Source organism: Balaenoptera borealis, assembly GCF_965194805.1.
Source record: "Balaenoptera borealis genome assembly, chromosome: 4".
NCBI classification, from domain to species: domain Eukaryota; kingdom Metazoa; phylum Chordata; class Mammalia; order Artiodactyla; family Balaenopteridae; genus Balaenoptera; species Balaenoptera borealis.
This window is the reverse complement of record NC_138861.1, coordinates 85,924,114-85,938,889: the sequence shown is the minus strand read 5'-3', so window position 1 is coordinate 85,938,889 and position 14,776 is coordinate 85,924,114. Positions and strand designations below refer to the sequence as shown.

Here is a 14,776-nt window from a genome sequence, read left to right as displayed (position 1 = left end):
GGAGATTTTCCTGTTATCTTTTTTTATTGATTTCTAGTTTGATTACATTGTGGTCAGAGAACATACTTTATATGATTTCAGTTCTTTTAAGTTTGTTGAGGTTTGTTTTATAGCCTAGGATATGGTCTATTTTGGTATATGTTCTTTGGGCACTTGAAAAGGATATGTATTCTGCTGTTGTTGAATGTAGTATTCTATAAATGTTGATTAGATCCTTAAAGGATGGTGTTATTGAGTTCTTCGGTATCCTTGCTGATCTTCTGTCTCTTTACTCTTATTGAGAGAGGGGTATTGTAGTCTCTAACTATAATTGTGAGCTTGTCTCTTTCTCCTTTCAATTTTGTCAGTTTTTGCTTCACTTATTTAGTGGCTCTGTTGTTTGGTGCATACACATTTAGAGTTGCTACGTGTTCTTGGTAGACTGATCCTTTATAATTATATAATGTCCTCTATCTCTGCTGATTTTTTTTTTTGCTCTGAATTCTACTTTATCTGATATTAATATATAAAAATGTAATTTTATTTAATTTTAATTAATTTAAATTTAAATAGGCTCATGTGGCTGGTGGCTGCCATATTGACATTGCAGTCCTGGAAGATGGAGAGAGCTATGACACAATAAATTTAATTAAAAGGTAAATTTTATAGTATGTTAGAAGGTGTTAAGGGCAATGGGTGGTTAGCAGGAAAGGGAAATTGGGGCAGAGAAAGTGGGTGATATGACTTTAAATTGGGTAATCAAGGAAGAAATCATTGAATGTGACACTTGGGCAAAGATTTGAAGGAGTGAGAGAGTTAGCAATGCAAATATCTTGGGGAAAAGTATATTAAAGGCCAAAAGGGAGGCGGGCCATAGTACGAACTTTAGCTTTTACTCTGAGTGATATGGAGAGCCACTTGAGAATTTAAAGCAGACCCTGATTCATTCTGACTTATATGTTGTATGAAGATCATTCTGGCTGGTGTGTTGAAAGTAGACTGTAGGGGACAAAGGGTGGAAAGCAGGGAGACCATTTAGGAGACAGGAATACAGGTGAAAGATGACAGTAGCCAGACCAAATGGTTAGAGCAGGTTTTTGAGAAAATATCAGACATTTGGTTTTAGCTGTGTTACATTTGAATTGTTTATTAAATAGATCCAAGTGGAGAAAGCAAGTAGATTGTCAGAGTTCTCCAGATCTATCAGTCCCTGCCCTTGTGGAGCTTACATTTTACTGGAATATGGGTAGTAAATACAATACATAAATAAAACAAATGGATGAAACATACACTACGTTAGAAGGTAAATCTTAGGGAGAAAATTCAAGTAAGGAAAAAGGGATAAGTGGTGTTGGGCGACTGACTTGCTGAGAAGGTAACAATTGAATAATGATAGGAGTAATGATAGGAGGAAATACATCTTTTAGATACCTGGGATAATATTAGTTTAGGTAGAAGGGACCAAATGTAAAGGTTCTGAGATGGGAGCATGGCTGATGTTTGAAGAAGAAGGAGGCGAAGTATGGCTGGAGTGACATGAGCAAGGGGAAGAGGATTAGGGATGACAACACTGAAGTAAAAAGTGTCTGTGTTATAGGCCCTTTTAAGGGCTCTAGCTTTTATCCTGAATGAGATGGGAAGCTAGTGGATAGTTTAGCAGAAGAGAGGCATGATCTGACCCTGTGGTTTAACTGAGTCACTCTAGTTGTTATGACTGAAGGGACAAGGGTGGAAGCAAGGAGATTAGTTAGAGGAGACTTTTATACTAATCCGCTGTGGTAGCAGTGGAAATGGTGAGGAATGATCATATTCTGGATACATTTTGAGGGTTGCATTGACAAAATTGGCTTACTGATTGGATGTGGGTTGGACAGGAGTCAAGAATTATTCCAAGGTTTTTGACCTGAGCAGTTGGAAGGATAGAGTTGCATTAATTGAGATAGGAAAGACTAGGAAGAACAGGTGTGAAGTAGGTAATCAGGAGCTCAGTTTTGGACATGTTAAGCTTATGATGCCTATTGGACATCCAAATAGGTGTTCAGTAGACATTCTCATTATGAATACTGTTTTTTTTTTTTAATGAAATAATTGTACTAAAACAGTATACTCACTGTTCTGAAAATATATTACATTTGTTAATATCTTAATTTTTAACATGTTCAATCCTGAAAAACTTGAATATTTTGGAGAGAGAAATTGACTGCTTTTTGGCTTTGCTGCCACCAGAGTTGATGGTACTTTCTTAAATAAAGATGTCATTCCGATTTTAGACATGGAAATATAACTATAGTCTGAGTGTTTCAACTTGCTTTCTATTTTAGGTCCTATTACTGCTGGATTGTGCAAGATATTTAACCCTATTTTCTTTGAGGTATGACTTAAATATCAAACATCTTAAATAAGAGAAGGGAAACATTTTAGTTTTGGAAGTCAGAATGCCAAGGAGAAGGAAAAATCTTGGGGGAAATCCTTTTCGGAAGACTACAAACTCTAAGGAAGTTGTATCCAGTGTTGCTAGTCATGAGGAGCCAACCACTACTCTTCCTTCCATGTGTGAGACAAAAGTTGATCAGGAAGAACTCTTCACCAGTATCTCAGAGATGTTTTCTGATCTGGATCCTGATGTAGTGTATTTGATGCTTTCTGAATGTGATTTCAAAGGTGAGAAAAAGTTTAGTTTGAACCCTTTGCATCTTATAAGAAGATTTCATGTACTATGCCATGACCAGTAGTAATATAGAAAATGACTACCTTATTTCTATTTTGTTCATCATTTTTTGAATATCTGCTGCGGGCAAGGTATAAGTTGGGTATTACGAGGGGTATGAAGAAGAATAAAGCTTAGCTTCTTCTTTCAAGAAATGTACAGTTCTAAGTGTAAGATGTATATGTAGATATCATATTCTATGTTTTATTTCTTTTTATCTTCCCTCTAGAACAGGTTGGCACTAATGACGTTTTGGACCGGATAATTCTTTGTTGTGCGTGGCTTTCCTGTGCATCGTAGGATGTTCAGCAGCATCTTTGGCCTGTACCCACTAGCTGCCAGTAGCACATTCCTCCCTGCTACCCCAGTTGTGACAACTAAAAATGCCTCTATAGATCATCTTATGTCCCGTGGGGGCAATATCATCCCCAGTTGAGAACCATTGACCTAGAATGTAAGCTCCTTAAAGACAGGGATTTAAAAAACTTTTGTTTTACTGTTGTGTCTCCAAGCCCCCAAATACCAAATGACTCAGTAGGATCTCAGTAAATATTTTTTGAGTGAAAAGGTAATTATAATTGTGGAAATGAGAGCTGATTAAGAATTGAGGCTAATAGAGTAGTGCGGTTTCAAAAAATTGGCTTTGGAGTCAAGAAAACTAGATTGGATTTCCAGCTCCGTCACTTAACCTCTCTGGTTTCAGTTTTCTTATCTGCTAAGGAGAATAATAAGAGTATGTACCTCATAGGACTTTTTCAGTGAAGGTTGAGTTTTCGTTTTTTTGGTTTGTTTTGATAAAGTCTTCAGTATAGTAAGTTATTAATGACTTGTAATAAATGGTTTAGATGTATGTTTGTAGACATACATATCAAATTTGACTGATGAGTAAATTAAATATTGATGTTTAGTATTGCTATTGGCCATGATTAGTATAAGATAAAATTATTCTAGGTTTAGGGAGTTTTGGTAATGTGATAAACTTCCATTTTTTTTACATTCCATGGTCTGTGATGTGAGCATATCTTATCTATCCTGTTATGATACATATACAGAAAACCAGTTTTCAGCAGTCCACATGATGCTCAGAAATGATAGTGTTTACAATTTTACTTGTGGCTTCAACATTTATTTCCTAATTTTGATGTGTTTAAACTTTATTTGTTGCACATACACTAACATAGCAATGAAGAATTACAAGGAAAATATATTACCCTTACATCCTAACAAAAAACATTTCTCTTTTCCAGGATCTTCTCTACACCTTGTTCATAAATACTGATGTTTTGAGTAGTTTGAATAATAATATTGATGAAATTGTATATTCTACTTTTTAAAGTTAACCTAACATAAGCATTTTTTTCAGTGTTGGCTGCAGTCTTTATATTTATTTTTAATAGCTTTCTAATATTCCATTGGGTTGTTGTGCTTTAATTTATTTAATTATAACTAAGTTTTACATGGATAATTAATATTGCAAAGAACACCTTGGTACAAATAACCTTTTTTGTCTTTTGGCTTTTTTCTCAGTCCCAAAGTTTTATTTTCTTTTATCACAGGGTTAGGACAGTTTTTGGCTCTTGGAAACATACTGCTAAATTGCCTACTAAAGAGGTGTGCCATATGGTATCAGTGTGGGAAAGGGTGGGTGGGATAAATTGGGAGATTAGGATCGACATATTCACACTACTACATATAAAATAGATAACTAATAAGGATCTACTGTATTGTACAGGGAACTCTTCTCAATACTCTGTAATGACCTACATAGGAATAGAATCTAAAAAAGAGTAGATATATGTGTGTGTATAACTGATTCACTTTGCTGTGCAGCAGGAACTAACACAACATTGTAAATCAACTATACTCCAATAAAAATTAATTTAAAAAAGTAAATTTACTTTATTAAAAAAAAAAAAAAGGGGGTGTGCCAATTTGTAATGACACCAGCACTGTATAAATATAGGAGTTTCATCACAGCCTTTTGAGCATTGAGTGGTATTATTTTAAGATTTTAGGAATAAGATTTTACCTTTTCTTAATGCTATTTTTTTTAAGATAAAGAGAAATGTTGAATATGTTTGTGTATGATTGTTTATTAATTCTTGTATTGTGTGAATTGTTCATGTGCTTTTCATTGTTTTATACCATTGTTTTAATTTTTTTCAACATTCTATGAAAGAACTTTTCTTTTGTGTTATATAGATATAGTTTGATCTTTTACTTATTTTTACTTAATACTGTTTTTTTCATTATATACACATTAATTTTTTTGGTTGATATTTTTCTTTTGTGATTTTTCTATCACATAGATTTTTTTCTTAGAAATATCTCTTCTATTTGCTTTTTTTCCCTTTTCTTTTTTCTTTTTTCCATGTTTAGGGCTTCTAGCTTTTGTAGTATTGCTATAGTCTTCTAACTGGTCTCTCTGTCAGGCTTGCCCCCTCCAATCCCTCTTTGTTTTTCTTCTTAAGGGAACATAAATTGGGTGCTTACTAGGTGCCAGTCCTTGTGCACAGCCCTTTTTCATGGATTATCTCATTTAATCCTCACAGCAACACTATGAGGTAGGTACTTTTATTATCCACACATTGCAAATGAGAAAATCAAGGCTTAGGAAAGTTAAGTAACTCGTTCAAAGTGTTATTGCCAGCAAGTAGGGATTTAAATGTCGTTCTGACACCTGACCAGAGCTTTTACCTACTGTGCTGTGCTGTTCCCACATTTATCTTCCATAAAACAAAACAAGATAAAACACAAAAATAATATAAAAAAGCCTCAAATTTCTGATGCTTAATAATTCTAATGGCTCTGTATTTATGTTATAAGGGAAAGAGCTCAGCATTGGAGTCAGACATACCAGTCCTGGCTCTGTCACTTACTATCTGTGTGACTTGGGCTAAGTTAATGTACTTTCTGAACTTCATTTCCTTCATCTATTTGCTAGGAATACTGTACCTCATAGTATAATTTGAAGATTCAGTGAGATGACAAAGCATCTAGCCCAAATGCTATGACAGGTAGTTTCCCTTCAAGTTCCCTTAGAAAATAAAATTGATATTTCTTACCATGAAATACAGGACCCTTCCCAATTTCCCTTTCCAGTTTTATCTCCTCTTACCCACCATACTACTGTGTACTCGCATTCCAACAAACTTCTCTTAATACCTTAAACATGCTTTGTGTTTTCAAGACTGGCTTTGCCTTTCCCTTCTGTGGCTGACAAGTTCCTTTTTGATCTTCGACTCCCAGTTCACATATTACCTTATGTGAAATCTTTCCTTACTCTCCTATAAGGCTGTTAAGGCATTTGTATATTATTAAAAGAGTGCATTATTTAACCTATATTATATTATAGTGTGATTGTCTTCTAATGTAATTATCTGTAATTGCCTCAGTTAGACTGCAAAAATCCTTTGAGTGTAGTTAAAAGCTGTCTTATTCATCTTTGTACAAAGTATGTCTGATACGTAGTACATGCTCATACGTATTTTTTGTATTAAGTGAAATTCATAGCATGGACCATATATACAAATTACATTTACTAGGAGAGTACTTAAAATACTTCATACTTAAAAGGACATGCAGTAGGTAAGTATTTGTTGAGTAAATCAACTGATTTTAGGATCTTTATAAACAACCCTAATGTATATAATTACAGATATTTTTACTTTTAATCAATAAATTCATCAGAGAATATCTACTTGATGGCAGTTCATTAGCCTAGTTTATTACTGTTTGTTTGAAAGTATAACAACATTGCATGTCTTCATAATTTAAACCTTTCACTAATACAGACTGATATATTAGTAAAATATTAATTTAAGAAATGACTTGAATATTTATAAATTTCTCTGTATTTCATTCAGTGTGAATTCTAGTATAATTTTATGTGGATTTTAATTAAATTATATTTTACTGTTTTCAATACATACAGATATATTTTGTTGTCGTTCTTGTTGTTGTACAGTTGAAAATGCCATGGATTGTCTATTAGAATTATCAGCCACTGATGCTAAAATAGAAGAATCGCCTTCAAAAAGCTTCGTTGCTTCTGAGAACCAAGTAGATGCAGTGGGATGTGAAATAATGGAAAAGTGTCCTCCTGAAGAAGAGAGTGAAGATTCAAAAATGGATTCATTTTTGGACATGCAGCTAACTGAAGACTTAGATTCCTTAATACAGAATGCTTTTGAGAAATTGAACTCTTCTCCTGATGACCATGCATACTCATTTTTGCCTTTGCGAGATGTTAATAATTTTAGTAACCCCAGTGCATTTATAAATTCAGATTCAAGTAGTACAACTCCTATTCTTTCTACCCAAAATATGGATTTGAACAGTGAAAATGTAGAGAGTTCTGCCTCTACATTGAGTTCAAATTCCTTAACTTCACATTCACTTTCAAATGAGTCCAAAAGTTTTACAAAGGATAACACATTGGCATTGGAAGATTCTCTTCTCAGTAGTTCTTTAAATGTAGCAAATGACACTATGGTGGATTGTAGTAACCAAATTCAGAAAGAGCTTTTAGAATCTGCATGTGTTGAGACTCAGTTCTCTCAAGCCCCTGTAGATTTGGATGCCAACGAACTTCAGGCTCCTTTAAACCTTACTGTGCAAAATCTGGGGCTTGGTTTACTAGGTACAGGTGGAGATCAGAAATCTTCTGTCCCTGATGTTTTTGTACCTTCTGAAGAATTCAATTTCCAGTCACACAAACATACTGAACTGCCACCAAAGGGGAAGGATGTGAATTACTGCCCAGTACTTACCCCTCTCCCTCTACTGCTGCCTCCTCCTCCCCCTCCACCAATGTGGAATCCAATGATTCCTGCTTTTGACCTCTTCCAAGGAAACCATGGCTTTGTAGCTCCTGTTGTAACCACAGCTGCACACTGGAGACCTGTCAACTATACGTTTCCACCCCCGGTTATTTCTCATACTTCCCCAACAAAGGGATGGAGAAATAAAGAGGGAACAAGTGCTTATCAGGTACAAGAAACTCCAGTTTCTCAGGTTGTAAGAAAGAAGACATCATCTTATGTTGGACTAGTTCTTGTTCTTCTCAGAGGGCTTCCGGGATCAGGAAAATCTTTTTTGGCAAGGTATGAGGTTTAATTGAGTTTAAAGAAAGAGTGTAATGCATGAACTTGAATATTTATAACAGCCTGAATATGTGAAATACTTTTAGTTCATAGAGATGTTTGCTAATTTTTTTTTAACTTTGTAGCTAATAGCACTGTATTCTCTAGAAGTTTTTATTGAATTCTTTCATCTCAGAATATTTTGAGAGACAGAATAGAGGAAAAAATTAAAGATGATTCCAAGATTGTGAACTTGTGAAATCAACAAATAAGTTCATGTGGAAGAGAACTAACTTGAGTGGGAGAAAGATGAACTCAGCTTTGATTATAGAGATAAAGGGCCATAATTGATTTTGAATTCAAGGAAGTCTTATACACAAGAATTCTACTGGTAGTTGGAGATTTGGAAGTGTAGCATGTTAAATAAGGTTTTAGAAATGTATGATTTGAAGAAAGAACATGGGATGAACCACTGATAGAGAACTTCAAATTCTCAGTGATTTATTTCTTGCAAGATGTACTCTCAGTTGTTTTATCTCAAATACCCATCTATGTCCCTTTTGTAATCAAGGAATGTTGTGGATGCCTTGGTATGAGAGACTAGAGTCAAGGTTAGAGGCAGCTTTGTTGTGTTTTCAGTGGCACTTGTTAAAGAGTGCTGTTTTCAAAGTTTTCTCCTACCCCCCCTTCTTTAAATTCCAGAATATTTACATCTAATATATTTTATTTGCCAGTTTTCCCCTTTTCCTTCCAAATTTTAACTCTTTGCTCTCTTCTATTCTTAGCTGGGTCTTTTCTATTTGATCCTGGGTGTATCTAGCATTAGTGAGCATGCATGTATGCCTTGATGAGCTCATTTTCAGTTGTTTTTTTAACGTCCTTTCTTAGTGTGGATTTATTTTCCAATAAATATCCACATATTCTACTCATACACTTATAAGTATATTCTTCTGTAGACATAGGCTTTCTCATTGATTTAATGACCACAAGAATAAAAAACATTTTAATTTAATATTATAGGCATTACAGTCAGTTATGATATTGCATTTTGTGAAAGATTGGAACAAAAGGTTGTACCCTAGAAGGTAATAGTGCTGTGACATTTGTTTGAAGAACTAGGTTTCAGAGGCCTTAGAGCCAGAGGCAGCTACAGTTAGAGATTGCGAAGAGAAAGAAGTGCTTGTCACAAAGTCAGAGCTTACTAATAATTTTTGAATGAATAGAGAGAAATAACTGGGAAGTACAGAGACATAGAAGCTGAGTTTTCTCAGAGAGAACAGTCCACAGTATTAAGCTAGTGTGCAAGCCCAAGGAAAATGAAAGATGAAAAACAGCTTTTGGATTTATTGGAAAGAAGGTCATGAATGGATATCTTGAAAAACAATTTTGTTGTGCTGGGAACGTGGAAGACCTTAAGACCTTAAAAAAAGCATTTATACTAAAGCAGTTAAGGGAAGGAGAGAAGTTGGGTAATAGTTGAAAAAGGGGTCCTTAAAGTGTGGTTAAGATTTTAAAAGATAGCTGAGATGTATACATGTTTAAAGGGAAAAGAGGAAGTGAAGTGTCGGAAGGGAAGACTTGGAGATAAAATAGAAGAGGATAAATGTAGGAGTCTTAGAAAGTGGGATCAAGTGAGCATTCACCAGAATGTAAGCTCCATGAGTGCAAGAATGTTTGTTTTTATTCACTGGTGTATGCTCAGTGCTTAAAACAGTGCCTGGCACTTAGTAGATGCTAATAAAAATTAAATTCAAAAGGTATATTTTAATATGGGAAAAGAATCTAAGAAAGAGTGGATATATGTATAACTGATTCACTTTGCTGTACACCTGAAACTAACACAACATTGTAAATCAACTATACTCCAATAAAAATTAATTTAAAAGTATATTTTAACTTTAGAAATATTTATACACGTTTTAGGAGAGGATAAATGGTGATATTTTACAAATGGTTAAGAGGGTAGCATTGTTATGTCTCTATGGATTCTGTTTGCTTAGTTTTTGCATGTATCTCAATTATATAGAAGATAAATTCCAAAGTCAAGAAAGAGAGATGGGGGACTTCCCTGGTGGTCCAGTAGTTGAGACTCTGCGCTTCCACCGCAGGGGACACACCTTTGATCCCTGGTTGGGGAACTAAGATCCCCTGCAACCTGGGCAGTATGGCCAAAAGAAAGAGATGTCAGAAAAGCCCCACAAAACTATCTTAACTTTGTATAATTTAACAGATTAAATTAATAGTCTATTAACATTATATTTTTGGATGTTTTTGGCATACTCACTAAATTTATGGCAGTATACAAAGAGCTTCATCTACTTTTGAAGATCGGTTGAATATCAAGGTACTCACCTAATGGGAAGTGACCTTCCACTTAGAGTGGGTAAGGTAGATCAGTGTGTGTCAAGTGACCAGATGAGGGGATTGCCTGTGACTGATAAGAGTTCTGAAGCATTTTCAGTTGTCTGGTTTTCTTGATAATTAAAATGTGTTAATTTTCAAACCTTTATAGTATATAAAGCAAAGTAGCCTTGCCTCAGGTCTGTATTCCTGGGAGTCAAACTTCTGCTTAGAGGATTTCTAGTGTGACTTTTTTTTTAATATATATTTTATTTATTTATTTATTCTGTTTTTGGCTGCGTCGTGTCTTAGTTGTGGCACACAGGATCTTTTGTTGTGGCACGCGGGCTCTTTGTTGCGGTGCGCGGGCTTCTCTCTAGTTGTGGCGCGTGGGCTCCAGAGCACACGGGCTCAGTAGTTGCAGCGCGCAGGCTTAGTTGCCCCTCGGCGTGTGGGATCTAAGTTCTCTGACCAGAGATCAAACCTGCATCCCATGCACTGGAAGGCGTGTTCTCAACCACTGGACCACCAGGGAAGTCCCTCTAGTGTGATTTGTTTGAATAATAAAATATTTTCCTTCTTTTAAATAATAATATTTGAATTTTTAAGTTGGTTTTTTAAAAAATTAATTTATTTGTTTATTTTTGGCTGTGTTGCGTCTTCTTTGCCTCGCGCGGGCTTTCTCTGGTTGCGGCGAGTGGGGGCTACTCTTCATTGCGGTGCACAGGCTTCTCATTGCAGTGGCTTCTCTTTGTTGCGGAGCATGGGCTCTAGGCGCGCAGGATTCAGTAGTCATGGTGCGCGGGCTCTAGAGCACAGGCTCAGTAGTTGTGGCACACGGGCTTAGTTGCTCTGCGGCATGTGGGATATTCCTGGACCAGGGATCAGACCCGTGGCCCCTGCATTGGCAGGCGGATTCTTAACCACTGAGCCACCAGGGAAGTCCAATACTTGAATTTTTAATTCAGATTATGACCTTACAAAAACTAGGAGAGAATTTAAATAGAAGAAAGATTAATGAAAATAATTACATTTATCATTCACAGGACTTTGCAAGAGGATAATCCAAGTGGAGTCATTCTTAGTACTGATGACTATTTTTACATAAATGGACAATACCAGTTTGATGTAAAATACTTAGGAGAAGCACATGAATGGAACCAGAATCGTGGTAAGAATAGACATCAGATGATGTGTAATATTAAGAGGAATATAAAGAAAAAAATCCACTTTGTGTTTGTATTTTGAGAGACATATAACTTTTAAAAGTTATAATTATCTTTAATTCTAAATTATAACTATATATAATATAGGTTAAATTCTAACTATAACAATTCTAATGTTACATAGTAAGTGAAAGAGTTAGTCTCATAGAGTTGTTATGAGAATTAAATGAGTTAAGTTTTGTAGAATAGCTTAGAACATTGCATAACATGTTTTAAGTTTTATTTAGTCAGTGGGTATCTTGTCAGAAGTAAGTCAGATTTTCTGTGCTGGTCTCTGAATAGCTCAAGATGGTTACAGTTTTCTGGCTCTGGTTCCTGTTTCCTAAAATAGAATTTGCATTGTTAATCACTAGTCTTTCCTAGATTGGCTTAATGTTTAAAGAGGATAGTGTGAGTGTAAAAATGACTCTCCTCAAACTGAATCTGCAGGGAGATCATAGGTAAAACCTTAATTCTTTATTAGTGCAACTATTTATTCACTGAAGATGGTTTTATTATGAAATGTTTAGTTATGGATAGAGTTTTATATGGGAAATTCTTATTAAGACATATAGACAATATTTTACTTAGCGTTTCTTTTACGATAAATGCACTGTGAAGGCTACTCTTGAGTTTGTCATCTTTAGACATTGTTACATTTTTCTATATTCATTCTTGAACTAAATACTAAAGTGAAAACTCAGGAATACCAACACAAAAATAAACAGTGTGATGTGATGAAGAGCGATCTTGGATTTGCCAGTTACTAGCTGTGTGATCTTGTGCAAGTTATTTATATTCTCCAGGACCCAGTGTCTTCATCTGTAAAAGGGCTTAATAATACTAAACCCCCAGGATTCTTGTAAAGGTTAAATGAGAATGAAAAGTGCTTAGCTGTAGTTCAGTGTGCCCTTTCTATGACAACAACCGCAGCAATGATGATATGAAATTAATTGGCAGAACTCTTTTTTTAAAAAGCTTTATTGAATGAGATAAGAATCAAATAGTTTTTAGCATATTCAGTGTTGTACAACCATCACCACAGTCAATTTTAGAACATTTTTATCACTCCAAAAAGACCTCATACCCATTAGCAGTCACTCCTCATTTCTCCCCAACTCTCTCCCAGCCCCAGGCAACTACTACTTTACTTTCTATTTCTATAGGTTTGTCTCTTCTGAACATTTCATACAAGTAGAATCATATAATATGTGGTCATTGTGAATGGCTTTCTTTCATTTAGTGTAACGTTTTCAAGGTTCATCCATATTGTAGAAAGTATCAGTACTTTATTCTTTTTTATGGCTGAATAATATTCCATTATATGGATCTGCCACATTTTGTTTATCCATTCATTAGTTGCTGGACATTTGGGTTGTTTCCACTTTTTGGCTATTATGAATAATGTTGCTATGAACATACCTGTCTATGTCTAACCTTTTTAGTAACTGCCAAGCTATTTTCCAAAGCAGCTGCACTATTTTACATTCCCAGTAGCAGTTTATGAGGGTTCCAACTTCTCTATATCTTTACCAACACATGTTATTATCTATCTTTTTGATTATAGCTATCCTGGTGGGTGTGAAGTGGTATCTTGTGGTTTTGATTTTCATTTTCCTCATGGCTGATGATGTTGAGCATCTTTTTGTGTGCTTGTTGGCTACTTGTTTATCTCCTTTGGAGAGCTTTCTATTCAAATCTTTTGCCATTTTTAAATTGAATTATTTGTCTTTTTATTATTGAGTTATAGGAGAGTATATAGAACTTTTAAAACTTCCAAATATTTTCCTTGTAAGGCTTATTTATTGTGGCTCATCATTAATTCCCTGAATGGTCTAATTCCTTGGGAAAAAAGGCAGTTTTATATGAAAATCTCTTGCACAAGGCGTATAATAATTGTTTATTTCAAATCAAGACATCTTGTTTTTTGTCATGTGTATGTGTGTTTGCCTATATTTTTTGTTTTTAGACTTTATTTTGGAATAATTTTAGATTTATGGAAAGGTTTGCAAAGGCAGTATTGAGTTTCTCTATACCCCTCACCCATTTATTTGACCCTAATGTTAACATTTTATATAACTATGGTACATTTGTCAAGACTAAGAAATTAACATTGGTACATTACTATTAACTAAACTCCAGATTTTACTTGGATTTTAGTTTTTCTACTAAAGTCCTTTTCTGTTCCAGAATCCAGATTCTGGATTCATGGTATCCAGAATCTTATCTGGGATACCATGTTGCTTTTAGCATGATATGATATTGTTTTTAATGATAGCTTTTTTCCCCATTTATTCTATTTATACATGTAACACGCACATCAAACTAAAATCAGACAGTTTTTATTTAATTTCTCTGATTATAATTTTAGTATTTATTTAGTGTTTATTATTCAACATTTCCCTATATTTTAATTTTTTATATATTCAAAAGTACTATTTAGAAGTAGAGTTGTGAATGAAATTAGCACATATCTATGATTTTCAAATTATGAAAACAAGATCAGATTTTTAAAATATCAAGATAATCCTTAATATTGTTACTAAAAGTGATTTCTCATTTTCTGTTTGTATTTCAGCAAAAGAAGCATTTGAAAAGAAGGTATCTCCTATAATAATAGATAATACAAATCTACAGGCATGGGAAATGAAGCCATATGTTGCTTTGGTTTGTACCATGAATTGTCATAAGTCTAATAGTGGGTTTGAAATTATTGGGGGATGTTAATTATACAAGTGAATCTCAAGCAAACAGTCCTTGGACTGTATGTAACTGAGCTTTCTCTGGTCTTTAGCAAAATGAGAAAAATAGGAATAGTTTTTCCATAAAACTAAATTTATTCAATTTTCAAATTTTGAGATTCAGTTTTTAAATTCTGAGATTGTTTTTGTTTTTTGATGTCTTTTATGAAAAGATAGTGGTATTAAATTATAATTTTATGTTTGTGTGTATTTATATGTATGTATGTGTGTGTATACACACACACACAACCATTTTCTTATTGCTTTTACTTGGCAGAATCAAAATTTGCTGGTTCTTTCTTAGTCCCCAAATTCTTTTGAAATTTTGCTACTCTGAGAAATTCAGAATTCTGTACACTCAGCTATTTTCAGTTCTCCAAATTTGCTGGATTCCTTTTTTGTCCAGTTTTGATGTCAGCTTTTTCAGGAAGTTAGCTGTCATTCACTTACTAAAAAGCTGAATTGGGCACTCTTTCTGCTTTCCTGGCACCCTGGCTTACTTCTGTCATAGTATTAAGCACACTGTTTTTATCAGTAGGCCATGGGTTGGCTAACTTTTTTCTAGAAAGCACCAGATAGTAAATATTTTAGGTTTTGCAGGCCACAGTTTCTGTTGCATATTCTCTTTTAACAACCTTTTAAAGATAAGCACACACACACACACACAAAAAACTATTCTTAGCTCCTAGGCTGTACAAATACTGGCTGATGGGCTGAATT

At 34.5% G+C, this 14,776-nt stretch overlaps 1 protein-coding gene across 17 annotated transcripts in view; it reads left to right on the top strand.

Annotated features, from left to right (window-relative positions):
• N4BP2 (NEDD4 binding protein 2) overlaps nucleotides 1-14,776 on the top strand; it is a 107,027-nt gene that overhangs the window by 25,802 nt on the left and 66,449 nt on the right. For 9 of the 17 annotated variants that reach the window (XM_082390408.1, XM_082390409.1, XM_082390397.1 and 6 more), the window contains 3 exons: nucleotides 6,654-7,791; nucleotides 11,157-11,281; nucleotides 13,894-13,982. In XM_082390408.1, the coding sequence (XP_082246534.1) occupies nucleotides 6,654-7,791; nucleotides 11,157-11,281; nucleotides 13,894-13,982 (1,352 nt within the window). The other 8 variants (XM_082390412.1, XM_082390410.1, XM_082390401.1 and 5 more) reach the window with 7 other exon arrangements.